Genomic DNA, 16,950 nt, shown 5'->3' with positions numbered 1-16,950 from the left:
TAATATCTAAAGCCCAAACTCATGTTCTCGGCTATACAATTAAAGTTCGTGCTTTTCACTTTTATCAGTTTTTGAGGACATCCACTGCTTCCTCCATTTGATTGATTGATTGATATTAGATGATCAAAATACCAGACTTTTGTATTGGATTTCAATTTCATTAAGACAAGCATATAGTATTATTTTGTCAAATTAACCGCGAACTAGAGGCACCAAAATCAATGGAGTGTGCTGGCAAAGGGCGTGGAACTCGTTGCATTGGCCCGGCCAGAAGACGTTGTGGTCGCTGTGGAGCCGTTGCTTATTGCTCCGTCTCTCACCAGGTGCCCATCAATTTTTACTTCTTTCTTTACATCAACTATTTAATTTTTTGTTGGAAAAAAATGAGTGAAAGTTATTGGGTAAGAATATATATTTTTTTTAACAGATTTCACATTGGAGTGATCATAAAGGAGAGTGTGAAAGGTTAGAACAGCAAATGAAGTGCGTAGATGTATTGAATAATTTTCCTTTTACATTTTCTGAAGAAGCTACTGTTCAGGTAATTTACTGTTGCCTTGGTGGGATACCGAGAGTGGTTAATGTTTGAACTAGTATGCAGTGTGTATCATTTCATTTGTGCCCTTTTAAGTTTTAACTCATTTAATGTGCTTCTTTCGGTATAATTTTGTTAGGTGTGTGAAAAGCAGGAAACAAGATGTTCATTTTTAAGCAAGAGGGGAATTCATGGAGTGGGAATGTGGATGTGTGAATGCAGTTGCGGTTTATCCTCATCAGCTGCTTCATTTGAGCGTGCAAGGTTCTTTGTGCATTCTGTTTTCCTACTATCTTTACTTGGTAGTCTGAGTTTTGCATCCTGGATTACATTGTAAGAGATTTGATATAATTCTCTTTCCAAATGTTAGAATTAGGATTTGTTCTATTAACCTTACAGAATTTTGATATAATTCTTTTCCAAGATGTCATTACACAGACATCCTTTCAACTTTTGAATGGCAAAAGATGCCTATCTTGCATTTTGAGCTAGGCTTCCAAATCACACTTGCCTGGTTGTGCTTTGTTTTAAGTTTCACTACTTGAGTCAATCATCCCTTTGTGCCTAATAATCTGTCAAAAGCATATAAATTATCTCCACAGACTACATTAACATGTTGTTTCAACTATAAAACAGTTTTAAATTGTATTACAAGATTAAGATTATACTGGTCCATCTACATGACAAGAATAAGAGGAAGGACTATGGTTCATATTCTTCTCAATTTTTGGTGATGCTTTTACAATTTGTTAATCCTTGGGTGAGGGAAAAATTGTCATTGTGGATACTGGGGCATTAGTAGATTGGATTATTTCTGGCATGTGTCATTATCATTATTATTGTTATTATTGTAACTCTTTAATCTTGTTCGCATATGTTACTTTACTGGCAGGTCAAAAGATGATGGTTGGGATCTCCCTAGAATCTTGTGCCCATGTTATGGTATTGTCGTTTGCTTCACCTTCTTGCTTCCATGTAACAATTGGCTTGTCTAATTTTTTCTTGTATCATGTAGGGCCTTCATCTCCAATATCAAAGGATTTATGTGGCTGGAAGGATTACTATGAGTGGAGAAGCATCCCGCTGCATTCACCCATTGCTTTGCTTCTGCACTGGGTAAGATATGTATGGTGTTAAAAAATAATAAGTTAAAGCATGTGTCTGTATATCCTTTTCAATCATTGTAATTACACAATTCCTAATCAGAATACCTTTAATCTCACACGGCCGAATCTGGAATATATTTGATGAATGGACGCTTACCTGGTTGCTTTACTTTGTTTTACAAGATCTCTCTAATTCAGGAATGCTTTAGCTTTTAGGCTATATTTGGATGTTGGAGTTTGAGGACTGAAACACTCTTACCCCAGATGTGCATTAACATCTAATTGTCAAGACACAATCTTAAGTGAATACTTGTAACTTTTTCCAGCCACTCAAACATATGCAGGTTGTTATTACCGCTCTCATCTTTTAGTTTCTAACTGCAGCCACTTACAATATATTATGCCGCTCAAGTTGCTGGATTGAGAAGCTTTAGTTCAGAAATCAGTCGTAAACTTTGCATACACTACCTTGGTATAGTCTTTCCTTCAACTTTTCACTCTCTAAGCATTTCTTTTTTGAACTGCTTCGAGTGCGTGGACTTTTAACGGCTTGCAATTTAGAAAATTCCCTTTCAATAACTTCTTCATTATAATTATATGCCAAGGATAACATTCAATTTTGATGTCTGAGAGGTGTTTTTTAGTTCAGGATTGTTAGTGATCAGGTTATAATTGGTTAAAGAATTGTAGCTATTGGTGATCAAATTCTAAAGCATATGCTAAACACTGCGGTTTAGGCTTTAGTAACATATATACATGATTTAATATTTGTTAATGCTGAATTATTTTCATTGGGGAATACTCTTAATTTTCTTATTGCTCCTCTGAATGCATGTTCTCGGTTCATCTCCTTACACAAAATCTGGTTAGTATTCAGTTGCAGTAGTATTTCTGCAGTTTTACTTCTTGATTTGAACTTCTCAGGGCCTGAGCAAGAGCTTCTACAACTTCCTGTCTTTGGGGAGTTGCGTGCACTTTTTCCTGGTGTGCAGGTGCATATGGAGATTATTGGACCTGAAATTCCACCAAATAGGTCAGTCGTGAATTGGCTGTGTTCCAGTCATCGGGGAGTCAAATCCAAGTCTTCAGTGTGCTTAGTAGTTTATATTATACATATAATGGAAAGATAAACATTAATTAATTCAAGCCCTGTTAGATGTTTATATTTCTTATGTTTACAATATTCATGTTGGCAAGGGTCTGGTTAGGTCTCGTATGCAGTTATGCTTAAATTAGCTTATTCCAAATAGGCCTCATGAATAGTTGGCCAGGCTGTAAGGAAGGATCTTGGCCAATGACCCAGTCCCATCTGACAGGGCATGAGGATATAAATTGTGAAGTTGCAATTCCTTTATTTATTTTATATTTTGGATAAGCCTTTGTTGATTTATTTTTTAATCGATGCACTTCTCGTGAAGATAAGGCAATTGCTACTTCTGGGTATTCCTTGCTAATCTTCTAGAATCTAGTGAAAAGAATTGATAATACTTGCATCAATTATTTTCTCAATACTTAATTCTTCTTTTCATGCTTGTTTAATGATTAGGGATGGTGAGAAGATTTATCTTTGTAGTTATGCTCATTGCACCGACTCTGATTGCATATGCAAATCTCCAAGTGAGGAGCTCGATCATAGTGTAGGCACAGTTAGATCTTCAGCAGTGACATTGCATCTACACAAAGGATTTTATCATGATTGTTTTAGAGATATCATAAAGGTGTACTCTTCTGCACTGCTCAGACATTTATATGTGCTTCTTTTTTCTTTCATTAGTAGTCCATCAAAAGCCTCCCATCTTGGAAGTCTTATATCTGCATTGTTTTATGTCTTTTATTTCTCATGACTTATTTTCTACTGACAGGATTCATTTCCTCATTTAATCATTGCTCCAAATGCTGGCATTGCTGCTTATTCAAGTTGGTCGTCAACTATTGTACGCTTTAATTGCTTTAACTGGTTTTGCTATGTCTATGTGCTTGCACTTCATTCGTCACTTCTCAAGTGCTTGGATGACTGCTTTTCAGGAGCTAATAAAAGAGATTAATGTCCCAGCAGTATTTTCTGATTACTGTGAAGAAGCTTGTCATCTTGCAGCTTCTTGCATAACCACCCTAACTGGTTGTCCTCTTTCAGTTCCTGTATGTCCACATTGCTTCTTTGTAATTTTGATGTTGTTAAAATGGTAATAAACCTATTCTTCTATTTGATCAGATTTTAATTCAAAGCCTATGTCTTGTAGATTCAATTAAACCCATTTAGGCAGCCGATGGTGGTTGAAGACAGTGCTTTATTTCTTCCTTGCTATTCAAATTGCTTCCTATTTGGGATGTGAAGTGGCTTGCTTAGCAATCTGCATCTGCTTGAAAATTGTATGCTGTGTCCTCCAAGCATACATGTCAGTCCCTTCAATCTGAGGAGCATGTGATTCAGGTAATAACTTTGATGGAGTTATCCAGGCTGATGAGATATGTCTAATGATGTAGTAGTGAAATTTTGCATGCAGGGGTTTGTGAAGGTTTGGTGCTATCCCACTGCCTGCCAGCGTCCTATCAAATACAGGTTCAGAGTTTGACGCAGTCCTTACCTTTGTGCAATCTGAGATAGATAATGATTTGTAAAGTTGCTGATGCCTAATTTATCATTTATGTGATTGAAGTTTCTTTGGAGGGAAAATATTGATTCTGTTTCAAATTACTAATGACGGGTAGCTAATGGTGCTTGAGTTTGGGTTCTGACTTGAGATGATGATGATGGTTTACAAATTAATTTACTGGAGTTGTTTGAGGGCAACTCGTTCTCATGGTGTTCTACTTGTACATCATCTGGATTCCAGACTTCCTGTGGTTCTCGATTATAACTTTTTCCCCATTTGCAGCTTGTATCATTTACTCAAATTTGGCATTTCTTAGTGTTAATTACTTTAAATTGTTGTTATAGTTAAGCAGTTACTCTTGCTCGCTAGGGGGCAAGGTTAAACACTCGAACGCAGAAAAAGATTAGTTTCATTTGGACGGCAGGTGTATATGGGAGATAATACGATTCATTATTAGATTTTATTTTTATTTTTTTTAAATCATAGAAAAATTATGAATTTTTTGGTTAACGTCACAAATCGTTTGTTAGTATTCTTTATCGTATTTGTTGTTAAATGTCATTGTGCATATATTTACAGTAATTTCGGAAATTATTCTGTAATTGACAAAATTTAACCTCATACATATTGAAGTATTGAACTATCATTAAAAATAAATAAATAAAAACATTCTTCTCGAACTGAAATTTAAAAAAATATATATATATAGACAAATATTATGTTACAATTAATGTAACATATACATTTAACAACAACCACATAAATTATGTGGGTCTATTATTTATGTAGTTGTTGTTGAGCGTGTATGTTACATTAATTGTAACGTAGGGCTCCGTATATATATTGCTAACCGCGGCGGCAGTTACTGAATGTTCGAAGAACCGGACACGCGTAGCCAAGCTGATTCGCCACTTAAGCATCTCTCAACGTTAAAGTACAGAATGATCATCAAACAAAAGTCGATTAGTCAATGCCACCATCACCAACCCATAATATCCAAATTCGAAGCTAGACAGACCAAAGAATCCTTCCCTCCTCGCCCTCACATGCCAACTCGAATCCATGGACCCACTTTAAGATCGCCCGTTTAATTGAGCTAAAAAATTCTAAAAGCTTTGTAGGGTTTTTTTTTATAATCTGCAGACTTTAATTGATCAAATAAAAGGGGGAAAAAGAAACGTTGCCATGTCTCGATATTTATTGGTGTTGTTATTGTGTTTTTTAGGATTAGGTTTTGGTCAAGGCTTCAAGGTTCCGTTTAGAGTGAACGACGTGCTTCCAGTTCTGCCACGTCAGTTATCCTGGCCGGTACTGAATAATTTTCACAGTGCCGTTGATTTGTTGCCTTATTATGTCGGATCGGTCACTCCTAATAATGGGTCAATCGAGTGGAAAGGTGCCTGCTTTTACGGTAACGAAGCTCGCCTCGAGTTCACCGAAGGTGATCTTGAGCCTGCCTTGGGCGGCGGCATCCTCTATCTCAAGGTAACCTTGCTTGTTTATTTTGATTTTTATTATTGCCATTTCGTTTTCTTGTATAATTCTAATTCTGATTATTACCGCTTAATTAGTGATATTACTTACAACTCTGGGCATTCATTGAATCCAGTGAATAAATTTATGCTTGCAATTTAGCATATAGATATTTCTGTCAGTCTCTAGTATCTCAGGAAAAGCGTTGATTATTGAAAGAAGTTGAATTTGTTTAAATGTCTCAGTAAACTGAAAATTTGGAATAGTATGAACAGGGCTTTGATAGGTCGGTAATTGAAATTTTAGTGTTTTCTTGTAATGGTGTGTTGTTACTGTTGCTGTTTACTTTCCTGTGAAACTAATTTGTTCTTATGGCAGACATCTGATGCGCACAGCTGGACGTGTATGGATCTGTATGTTTTTGCAACACCTTACAGGGTTACTTGGGACTACTACTTCTCTGCTCGAGAACATACACTGAAATTTGACTCTTGGGAAGAACCTGCTGAGTTAGAATATGTATGCAGAATTTTCTTGTCTGTTACGTTTTTGCTCATTATTATGTTGTACAGGCGTGACATTTTCACTGTCCCTTGAGCAGGTGAAGCAGCATGGAGTCTCTGTATTTCTCATGCCATCAGGAATGATGGGGACCTTGCTTTCTCTAATAGATATCTTGCCTCTGTTTTCAAACTCTCACTGGGGCCAGAATGCTAACCTGGCTTTCCTAGAGAAGCACATGGGTGCAACATTTGAAAAACGTCCTCAGCCTTGGCATGCAACCATTAATCCAGAGGATGTACATTCTGGTGATTTTTTGGCAGTGTCAAAGATCCGTGGTCGGTGGGGTGGATTTGAGACTTTGGAAAAATGGGTGACGGGAGCATTTGCTGGTCATACAGCTGTATGTTTGAAGGACAAAGAGGGTAATCTATGGGTTGGTGAGTCAGGACATGAGAATGAAAAGGTATGCATTGAAGAAATATAGATTTGCCAGACCAGGATAAATGGAATAGGAAAGAAAAGGGTCTGACCTATATGGAAATGAGTTTTGTGGAAATAAATGTGCTGTGCTTACAACACATAATTGTTTGAATTTGCAGGGAGAAGAAATCATAGTGGTTATTCCATGGGATGAATGGTGGGAATTAGCACTTAAGGATGATTCTAATCCACAGATAGCCTTACTTCCTTTACATCCTGATGTACGTGCAAAGTTCAACTCTACAGCAGCTTGGGAATATGCCCGGAGCATGTCAGGAAAGCCATATGGTTATCATAACATGATATTTAGTTGGATTGACACTATGGCAGACAACTATCCACCACCCCTTGATGCTCACTTGGTATGTGTTAGTTTAATAAGATTTACCTGTTTATTGAACTTGTGTGCTACATGAAAAATATACTGTTGTATTAAGTGGTTGGTATGCTGCTTGTGAAGTAATTATTAGTTGGTCACGTGCATGAGAAGCACACGAGTTCTATTTTAGGTCTTGCTATGGCATCCTGTTTTCAAGTGTGGATATCTTTTATCAGGGACGTGCTCTGCCATCATGGGTGTGGTATGTTTGTGCATCGTATACATGTGTGCAGGCAGTATTCAAGGGAGTAAACATGAAAAAAATGACGTGTATGGTTTACCAGGTGTAACAGTCATGGTTATAGATAGTTTTGCTTCCTAAATCCAAATTTATGGTGGTGTTGGAAGTTGGTCCCTCTGCTTAGTTTAGTGGTTATTATCACTCTTCTTTCCCAAAAAGAGGAGTAAGAGTCTATATAATCACTATGCATTTGCATTGTATTTGGAAATACAGGATGAGGAGATTCATGATTGTCTGATTCTATTTGCAGGTGGTTTCTGTCATGTCTATGTGGACTAGAGTGCAGCCAGCATACGCTGCAAATATGTGGAATGAAGCTCTAAACAAGCGGCTTGGAACTGAGGTACTCTGTGCTTAATCCTCAATTACTTTCTTTCCCTTTTTGTCTTTTTTTTGTGAACAATTTTAAACTTGTCTGTTGAAATATGGATAATTGGAAGTGTGCTTTCTAATTTTTGCTTCACTTGTCTGAGATAGTTGAATTAGTTGTTATTATTCCTGTTCCATGTTAAATGATTCATAAAGAAATTGCTATTTCTCCTTCACCTGTTCTTATCAGGATTTAGATCTCCATGGAATTCTAGATGAGATTGAAAAGCGTGGCATATCCTTTGATCAGTTACTTACCATCCCCGAGCAAGATGAATGGGTATACAGTGATGGGAAATCAACTACATGTGTTGCCTTTATTCTTGAAATGTATAAAGAAGCTGGAGTCTTTGGTCCTATTTCCAACTCTATACAAGTGACTGAATTTACTGTAAGTATTAAATTGTTTGGTCTCCTTTGTTTTACACAAATTGCAAGTTCTATTTCATTGCACATTTTTTCCTGGTAACAGATTCGTGATGCATACATGCTTAAGATTTTTGAAAATAATCAAACACGCCTGCCAAGCTGGTGCAACAACGAGGAAGCCAAGCTCCCCTTTTGCCAGATTCTTGGTGAGTATAGGATGGAACTGCCTCAATACAACACCATAGAGCCATATGCCAACATGAACGAAAACTGCCCATCCTTACCTCCTAGTTATGAACGGCCCCAGCGATGCTGAATTTATCATTCTGTTTGTTTATAATTTATGTTCCTAGAAGATACACTGATGTTGGCGTTAAATCTTGTCTAATGCCATTTATCAAGCTGCAAAGATGAGGTATGGAAATCATAGAGAGAGTGTAAGCTCTAAGCTTTATGTTCCTACCTACTTTCCACTAGGGTTGGAGTACGTGTCTGTACTTGTATGTGACTGAAATAGAGGGAATGATTTTCATTTATGGATTTGGAACTTTCTTGTTTGTTTTCTCTATAAATATGGTTTGAAATTCCATGGGTGGTTTCTGAATAAACGTAAAACGCTCAGCCTTGAGTCGTTTAGCCTTGTAACTTGCAAGGAAAAGCTCATTATTCCCCATTCTTCCAAATAAAATGAGCACTCTTACATGCCTGCGAAACCGCAGAGATGCAACTTAAGTAGTTAAGTTAATAAATGAGTTGAAATGTGGCACTAGAAACGATTATAATGGTTTCTCGGAGGATTAATCCTCGTTTCAGATCATGTTTTTTTCGCTTTTCTTTTCTGGGTAAAGTTGAAATGCAACGCATTCAGAGCGTGGCTTTTTGGCAGCAATAGCAAATAGGCTTGACTAATCCATACATGAACAAATGGGCAGAAGAATTGAAACTTCAATGGATTCAGGTCCTTTATGATTATTTTGTTCAAGATTATGGGAAAGTTGAAAGCTCAATTCGAAAAGCTGATCATATTGATGGAAATAACATTTGTCGTTACAAGAATGCGGTGTACCTCTAGCTATGATCAACTTTTTAAGTTAAGTTTCTCCATCCCAGAGTTCCTCAATTGTCTTGATGGGTCCATTCGCTGAGATGTAATCTTCTCCAAGGCACCCTCTGCTTTGTGGGATATCACTGATTTTCTTGGTCTCTTCATCGGTTAATTCCCAGTTGAATATGTCAAGGTTCTCTTTCATCCTCTCCTTGTTGAAACTCTTTACCACCACACAGACCCCTTGCTCGTATGCCCATCTTAAACACACCTGTTTCCAAAAGTATTTCATCCCAAGTTTCTGAATTCATCAAAACTGTGATATAAAATTGAGTGAACAAATGGTTCAAAGTTAAATAAGCACCTGGGCAACGGTCTTCCCTTTGGCTTCTGCAATTTCTTTCAGCACCTCACATTCCATAACTCTATTGCTGCCCCAAATGGTTCCTCTGGCTCCTAGGGGAGCATAAGCTGCCAATTGGATATCTTTAGCCTTGCAGAACTCTCTCAGTTTGTTTTGTTGCCATAGTGGGTTCATTTCCACCTTTTGAAATTGCAAAAACTTCAGATAAAATCCACTCAGAAAACTCACAAATATTTCTTTAAGAAACTCACTTGATTCGCAGCAGGAGGAATCTTCGCTGTGGCAAGGATGTCACCAAGCTTTTTACATGAGAAATTGCTGACACCAATGGCCTTGGTATAGCCAAGATTTTGGCATTCTTCCATGGCTTCCCAGACAGACTTGAAGTCCATGGGAAGGAAGTCTTCTTTCTTTATCGGAAACTCGTAGCTCCCCGGCTTCGAGCTCACGGGCCAATGAATGACATAGAGATCAATGTACTCCAACTGAAGATTCCTGCACAAAAGGGGTATAAGCACACAAAGGGACTTATTGATCAACAAGAATTCGACATATGGTCATGGACCCAAAATCGATCTGATCATGCAAGAGAAATGCTTTACTCTAAGCTCTTCTGAAGGGCAGGAACAACGAGTTCACGATGAGCGTCGCTGCACCAAAGCTTCGATGCGATAAAAAGTTCATCTCGACTCTTAATTATGCCGGTAGAGAGTGCTTCAGCTATTGCATCACCAAGCGGCTGCTCCGTTTGATAGAGCGTAGCCGTGTCGAAGTGTCTGTAACCAAGCTTCATTGCTTCAAGAATTGCCAGTTTAGTCGTTTCTGATCCTGAAAACGGAGAGGCCGCCGTGCCGAGGCCCAAGACCGGCATTCTCCTGTTGCTCGACTTCAGAGGAACATCCGGGATACTGATAGAACCCATCTCTGAACCCTGATCCATTCTTGCTGCGGCAAAGCTCCAGCCAGATTAATTTTTTTCTTCAATATGTTACAGTTACAAGTCTGTGGATTGGAGATGAATGAATAAGCTTCAAGAGAAACTGACCGAGTCAATATAATAATGAACTTTTATTTTTAGGTTGTTTACAATTAATGCTCAGCCACTACCATGGAGACACTATTGCCTTGGGACTAGTAACAAACTTTTTAACTGTTTTGAGTGCCCGAGACTCATCTTTTAAAAAACGCCGCAGGCACGCACGCGCAAGGGGGGTAATTTTATTTCTAACATTCAACCGTCAAGCGATGCTAAGTTGATCTAGAGCTCGAGGAACACGTGACCATTTTTATTACTCCACACCGCAGCTCGAGCCACATTTTTTGTTTTTTTTTTTTTGGTTTTTCTGTTTGTTTTCCTTCCTAGAGAGATCAATGATACATGACGCGTGACTCAAGATGCCGAAGTATACGGTCCATGTATGAAATGGAACGATAAGATTAGATAAGATGGATAAATGAATCCAATTTCTAAGGTAAAAAGAGAGAGAGAGAGAAACAAAAAACTTCCGACCGAAAAGTTGACTACAGATCAATCACACAGACTAATACAAAGAAAAATTCGAACTCCAACCTCTGCTGACGAAAAAGGCATAAGATGTCAGAAAGAAACAGACGAAATGATGCTGTCACTGCCACAAATATAATATTGACGTGGCCCCCGTATTCAGGTAGAATGGAAGGGTCAAGGGTGATTATGTGGACTCATCTAGGGACTGGGAGGAGGGTGATCCCATCCCCAGTCCCAATCCCACCGATGCCAAAAATTCATATGTTTTATATTTTCAAAGACTCACATGGAGTATAAATTATTCGGTGTGGACTATGAATTATTAGGTGTGTATTCCACGTGTTAAAATTAGAATTTGAGCTAAAATGACTTTCTTTGTGATCGTGCACTTAAAAAATTACATGATAAGTATTCTGGATTAGAAGGTAGTGGAGTGGGGAGCTCAAAAACCGAACTCCGCCGATTAAGAATTTTGAAAACATTTTTCTCCTGATCCCCGCTTCATTTGGGGCTCAAGATTTTGCTTTCCCTATCTAAAAACCCACTCAAACGATCTATAGATAGATATGGAATTTTGTGCTGCCGTGAAAAAGCTTAAAGATAAGGGAATCTCTTATTTCTTGGACATTCCATCACTGCCTTGATTTCAATGAAACTTGCAACAGTTAACACGTTGTTGTTAGCGCTACACATGTTGTAGGGGGGAAATCAAAGTTAAACGGAATCCAGAATGAGAGGACTCAATATTAAAATCATGGTAAACCCTATCTTACATGCATGTAAGATACATTCCTCTCACATGAATAGTGCATGTGTGGGACCCACATACCATTTATGTGAGAAGAATGTATCTTACATGCATGTAAGATAGAAGGACCCTAAAATCATTCCAGATCAATTGAACAAGCTACCCCTCACTTTGAAAAAGTCTCATATAAGGGCAGGCTTACGGTTGATTGAATTTTTTTTTTCAACGTGAATATTGACCGGTGCCTTAATAATATTGTTTTCTTGGCGAGATGGGCAAGGTATTGACCAGCTCAAAGGCACGAACCAATGACATAATTGCTTACGCTTTGATGAACGAATATGAAATATGAAGAATACCATCTAGAAGAATACCATCTATAAACAAAAGAAACAAAACTAAAATAATAATGGCATCAAAATCAACAGATAAAAAAGCCTCTCAATTTATTGCATACGTCCCAATCATAATTCTACACAAACATAACAAAACAAACTAAAACGCAGAAGAAGGGCACAATCAAATACGTATCCAAATGTTTACATAACAGAAACAGAGTTGTGAAGCAATTTAATTAAAGGAAAAACAGAAATGAAGAAAGATCATTAATTGCGGACATTACAGGGATAATTTCAATACTTATGAGAATTGTTCCTGTTGCACTTTTGCTTGATCCATTTGAAACTGGCAGAGGCACCAAGCTTAGCCTTCTTCATGCCGGTAATTGCTACCTCTTTAGTTTTGTCAAGACCTTCTCCGACTTTCTTCTTATATTTAGCCTTCTTGTCTTCTGGGGTATAATAATTTGCAGTGGGGTTGACGTTGTGGTGATTGTCCTTGTCCCATTGATCAGCCCATGCGTTTCCATTTCCATTATGAGAACCCATTTTTGATGATCTGCTTCTCCACCCACCTTGATCGCAATCACAAATTACAGATTTGGGCGATCAATGGAGTTGTGTTTGTTACGTTAACAGGTTGTTGTTTCTCTCAATATGAGAGGGAGAGAGGATGCCTTTGGGTTTATATAATTAGAATTTTTGACCAGTTTCTATCGCCAGCTGTTTACGAAGTTTATCCTTTTATATATGGAACTACTACTTTGGTCCCTACGATCGAAAAGCCGTTGTTTCGCAATTACAACTGTGCATCTTTTAAACCAACACACACACACACACAGAGTACTTCTTTAGTGTAGGTAACCTCGTTTTATGTATATATATTTTAAGTCATACGGTTTAATAAAGTCAGATTTTAATGCTATTAAGCTGTATAACTTTACAGTACATTTAAAACTAACCCTATTATATATGACGTAACCAACAAGTGGGTAGATCAGCTGGCAATGGGTTGTTCTATCTTAACTAAGGTTCTCGGTTCGAAACTTGAGAATGCAGCTGCGTTAAATACTTGTTGGGAGAGCTTTGACTCCCTAATGGTCCTAACCGACTCAAATTTGGATTAGTCGAGACTCAATGTAGCATTTGGATACCAGATAGTTTAATATACAAAAAAAAAAAAACTAACCCTATTATGACGTATGCCTTAATGTGTCCGCATTAAAAAAAATAAGTGCGTTTACACATGAGAATGACACTCACGAGTGCCCTTATTTTATTTTTTATTATTTTAGTGCGACATGCTGTTAAATCATAAAGTTTAATATGCTTCTCTACTTTGGAAATAACATGTCCTGATCTTGTGGTCATCTTCCTAAGACGAGTGCTCAGCATGGTAGTGGGAATCATTGCAATTGAGCAAACTACAAAAAGGGAATTTATGTTTTCAAACTCTAATAGCGATTAAAGCGTTCCTCCAATCTCCATCTCTTGAGTCTTTTTTTGCTGACTCCTTACATAGCCATTTCTTCAATCTGGCCAAGATACCTAATGTCATTGCTCTTGTTCACGAGATTAATAAAACAATTATATAATCATATTTTAACAAGTATTTCGAAGATATTAACTGTAAGCACATCATATACCTCTCCTATTTATCTGAACAACTTGTAATAGTCTTGCTTCATGCAAAAGAACAAGTCCACATGCTTGAGACTCTTTAGTCTCAGGTCAGTGTATAGCCAGCAATATGACAGAGCTCTTTTAATATTAGACTGAACACATGCTGATACCTTTGGCTGGCCACCATAGGTGTATAAGTTATCATTTTTTATAATCTTCATTTTCCCTAATTGAATATTCTAAAATTGTTTACTAAGATCAAATCTAGTTGTTTAAACGTATTTGGTACTCCATACATATGATCTTCTGTAAACTGACGATATTCTCCTAAAATCCAGAATCATCGATATTTGAAAATTTTATTAGGGGTCGGTAGATTCAGGACTAACCTTTGTGTTTTTTGCCATGCTGATAAATTACAAGCCCTCACGATCTTTTGGGTTACTCTTGAGTTTGAAACATTTCTTTAATTTTTGAAATGTGGGCTTGGGTAGTATTGATATCAAAAACTGGTCGAGCTGATGATGGCGATGATGGCGACCAGGTTACTCCGTCAACACTTGAATTTGTTTTGATGGGAAATTGTTACTTGTCACTTCAATGGAATTGGAATCGCAGCGATGGTTCTTTTTATTTGCAATAACAGAAAACTGTCAAGGGGAGCCAGATTTTCCCGACAAAAATCCTCTAACGCTCAAGTCAATAATTGAGTTTTATAGCAAAGAATAATAATGCCACTCCACTAATGATTTTAAGTATTTCTATTGTGTTTTCTTTTTATCTGATCTCCTCTTAGTCGTCCTTAAAAAAAAAAAAGTCTCTTTTTCTAGATCTCTCCAGGTTCTTGTAGACAACTGTGAATATCGCTTGTTCTTCAATGTACAACCGTTACTAATTGAATGCGTCACTTGAATTAAGAGTTAATGTATCCATTTATGTATAGTTATTTAGCTGTAGTTATAACGCCTGATCACACTTAAACGTTACGTTATGGCAGGACGTGCTTAGACATTACGAACGAACTCCTAGGTGGCATTCAACAATCCGAGTATTAAATAAAAGTCTCAGGATCGATTGACCCGATTCTGGTCTGCTCGCAAGGTAGCTAAATCTCTCATCGATGTCTCATGTTACCTTCACAACATCGATATCTAGTGACTATATTTCTATATCCTAAACAGGTAGACCAACTCTCACCCATATTTCATATTGACCTCTGAGTATTCTCCATCCTTTTAACGATAATGGATAGAGGGCTAAGCCTAGTCAAGCCAACATTTTTATAAAGTAAGGTTGCATGGGTAATAGTAGCCCATAATCTAAAAACTTTGAACATATAGCCATTATATCATTAAGAGAATGGTTTGGTTTTTCACCTCGTTTAGGTACCCCTTATCTTTACAACCCTAGGATATTATATTCTTCCGTAATAACCTTGAGGCTATGCTCTTGAAAGATTGACTTAATTTTATCTATATCATATTCGATGGGCTATATTCTAGCTATAAGGCTCGGGTTTCACCTTTTTTTTTTCTTCCTCTCACTATGATCACATGATCCATTATCTTTTGTAGTTACGTCCCTGATCGCATCTATGCTAAATCTATAGGCATTTATTTGTTTAAAAATAAGGTTATTCTTTTTTTTAATCCACCTTGGTTTTAATCTCTAAAGAGTTAACCCTAATTTCTCCCTTATCTTCAAACACTATTCCCAATGACTTTATAATAAATATTGTGAATTTCTACTCATCGAATCTTCCTCGCTCACCACATTTATGAGCAAGAACTGGTCACGATTTCCTTAGAAATATCAAATCACCACACTCTTAATATCTGTAACTATTCTAAACTCCAATTTTATCTATATTACCTATAAGAAATCTTTAAAAAAGAAAAAGAAAAAACAAAGAAAAGGGAATGAAACAAAGGGATAGATTAGGGAAAGTATACCAATTAGCTTTTCGATTGTCTTTGTTCATTTCTCACCGCTACTGCTTTATCAGTTCACTTTCTCTTCTGATTTCTTCATTCTTCATCTCATTTTCTTTTGTTTTTAAAAGTTTCGAAATGCTTTAAGTTTTTGAATAACGGAAAGAGTACGATCTATGTCCATTTTAAAATGTATCCCACTCATAACTTGTTTTGAATTTTCTTTCTTATAATTATTTTTCCAAGTCGTTCGATTATCCACTATTGCTTTAGATCTTCCCATGTAATTGATAGTGATAGGACATGCTTGTTCCAATGACGTGCACATGTAATGTCTTATTAATATGCACTCATTCCTAAATGCCTTTTCTTGATTTTATCTAGTCCATATGGTTCACTTTTCTTAACTTTCATCTTTTTTTTCTTTCAAACACACTAAAATTCTTAACTTATTTGATAACATATAAATAAATTTTAACCTTATCCTCAATATCAAATGTGCATATACCTTGCATATATATTAGGACTATTAGTTCGATCCAACTATAACTTCGGTATTACCATTTATTTTGATCTCTTGTCTTACAAGTGAATTAAAGGACACTTTACTATTCTTTATTTTCTCGATCTTACATGTCATAATTATAATATCCATCTCCGATGAGAATTCCACATATTCATGTACGCGTGTCACATTATTAGGAATTTTAAAAACGAAATAGTCTTTATAAAACACCTCATTAAAAAGAAACCTGCCCACAAAGCATTATGATTTTTAAACACAAAAAATAAACTAAAAGCACTTTTCCTCGCTTAGCTCTTTTTCCTTCAATTGTTATCAACAAGACTCCTGATTTATAACTTAAGTATTAGAGGGTCTTTGCTAACATCAACCCAACACTTTTACAATTTCTTTGTTTTGTGGATTAGAGCACTCAAATTCAGAAGTCATGAAACACTATCTTGAGGAGATTGCATAGCCTGATCCTTACACAACCCAATCACGTCGTTGAGCTAGATTTTCGTATCAGCATATGTTTCACAATGGCATTGTTGAAATCTCAATTTACATTCTACAAGCTTTTCACGAGGTGATAAGATCGCCATGTGGGAAATAATGTTTCAAATGTCAAAAGCAGCCATCCCTCTAAATGGTCAACATTCAAAGAAGAGAAATTTTGCAGCAAGTTGGAAAGGAAAAGGAGCACACGGGCTTGGCATTTAAAAAAAGAAGTTGGCAACTACTTTGAAATATATACATATATATATTAATTTAATAGCCATTTTTTGGCTATAAAAGGAAGAGCTTCCTCATTCATTTTCATTCAATTCCATCGAGGGAGA

General features: G+C 36.8%; 3 protein-coding genes and 1 long non-coding RNA gene across 8 annotated transcripts; 2 read left to right on the top strand and 2 right to left on the bottom strand.

Annotated features, from left to right (window-relative positions):
- The first annotated feature begins 50 nt into the window (after positions 1-50).
- On the top strand, positions 51-4,698 carry LOC102614649 (uncharacterized). Of its 5 annotated transcripts, none has more exons than XM_006483695.4 (12): positions 51-323; positions 428-541; positions 675-799; positions 1,428-1,477; positions 1,551-1,651; positions 2,026-2,113; positions 2,512-2,674; positions 3,188-3,359; positions 3,504-3,575; positions 3,667-3,780; positions 3,882-4,072; positions 4,146-4,698. In XM_006483695.4, the coding sequence occupies exons 1-11, from the start codon at positions 222-224 to the stop codon at positions 3,972-3,974; spliced, it is 1,194 nt and encodes a 397-aa protein (XP_006483758.1). In that variant the 5' UTR covers positions 51-221; the 3' UTR covers positions 3,975-4,072; positions 4,146-4,698. The 5 variants fall into 5 exon arrangements, with proteins under 5 accessions (XP_006483758.1, XP_024957342.1, XP_015387483.1 ...); XM_025101574.2 differs by having other exon boundaries at positions 4,129-4,698; XM_015531997.3 differs by having other exon boundaries at positions 4,126-4,698.
- A 108-nt stretch (positions 4,699-4,806) lies between these two features.
- Positions 4,807-8,607, top strand: LOC102615522 (uncharacterized). The gene is made up of 7 exons (XM_006483699.3): positions 4,807-5,720; positions 6,087-6,227; positions 6,310-6,675; positions 6,812-7,054; positions 7,563-7,655; positions 7,872-8,072; positions 8,154-8,607. Exons 1-7 carry the CDS (start codon positions 5,421-5,423, stop codon positions 8,364-8,366), a joined length of 1,557 nt encoding a protein of 518 aa, XP_006483762.1. The 5' UTR covers positions 4,807-5,420; the 3' UTR covers positions 8,367-8,607.
- A 380-nt stretch (positions 8,608-8,987) lies between these two features.
- Positions 8,988-10,701, bottom strand: LOC102615826 (non-functional NADPH-dependent codeinone reductase 2). Its single transcript, XM_006483700.4, has 4 exons — positions 10,062-10,701; positions 9,711-9,954; positions 9,460-9,639; positions 8,988-9,366 (listed from the first exon to the last, which is right to left on the bottom strand). Exons 1-4 carry the CDS (start codon positions 10,397-10,399, stop codon positions 9,142-9,144), a joined length of 987 nt encoding a protein of 328 aa, XP_006483763.1. The 5' UTR covers positions 10,400-10,701; the 3' UTR covers positions 8,988-9,141.
- A 1,434-nt stretch (positions 10,702-12,135) lies between these two features.
- Positions 12,136-15,771, bottom strand: LOC127901733 (uncharacterized). The gene is made up of 2 exons (XR_008053969.1): positions 15,628-15,771; positions 12,136-13,587 (listed from the first exon to the last, which is right to left on the bottom strand). It is a non-coding gene; the product is annotated as an uncharacterized LOC127901733 (long non-coding RNA).
- Between the last annotated feature and the right edge of the window lie 1,179 nt (positions 15,772-16,950).

Source organism: Citrus sinensis, chromosome 4, assembly GCF_022201045.2.
Source record: "Citrus sinensis cultivar Valencia sweet orange chromosome 4, DVS_A1.0, whole genome shotgun sequence".
Classification (NCBI taxonomy): domain Eukaryota; kingdom Viridiplantae; phylum Streptophyta; class Magnoliopsida; order Sapindales; family Rutaceae; genus Citrus; species Citrus sinensis.
Note: the sequence above shows the minus strand (reverse complement) of the source record. Positions and strands in the feature narration are given on the sequence as shown.

Excerpts from the sequence above, each read along its gene's own strand:
- LOC102615522 (XM_006483699.3), top strand. The coding sequence starts at position 5,421 with ATGTCTCGATATTTATTGGTGTTGTTATTGTGTTTTTTAGGATTAGGT. Across the intron at positions 6,676-6,811 it reads CAGGACATGAGAATGAAAAG|GGAGAAGAAATCATAGTGGT; the intron begins GTATGCATTGAA and ends TTGAATTTGCAG. Across the intron at positions 7,055-7,562 it reads CACCCCTTGATGCTCACTTG|GTGGTTTCTGTCATGTCTAT; the intron begins GTATGTGTTAGT and ends TTCTATTTGCAG.
- LOC102615826 (XM_006483700.4), bottom strand. The coding sequence starts at position 10,399 with ATGGATCAGGGTTCAGAGATGGGTTCTATCAGTATCCCGGATGTTCCT. Across the intron at positions 9,955-10,061 it reads GCCCTTCAGAAGAGCTTAGA|GAATCTTCAGTTGGAGTACA; the intron begins GTAAAGCATTTC and ends CCTTTTGTGCAG. Across the intron at positions 9,367-9,459 it reads AAGGGAAGACCGTTGCCCAG|GTGTGTTTAAGATGGGCATA; the intron begins GTGCTTATTTAA and ends TTTTGGAAACAG.
- LOC102614649 (XM_006483695.4), top strand. The coding sequence starts at position 222 with ATGGAGTGTGCTGGCAAAGGGCGTGGAACTCGTTGCATTGGCCCGGCC. Across the intron at positions 3,360-3,503 it reads GTTTTAGAGATATCATAAAG|GATTCATTTCCTCATTTAAT; the intron begins GTGTACTCTTCT and ends TTCTACTGACAG. Across the intron at positions 3,781-3,881 it reads GTTGTCCTCTTTCAGTTCCT|ATTCAATTAAACCCATTTAG; the intron begins GTATGTCCACAT and ends TATGTCTTGTAG.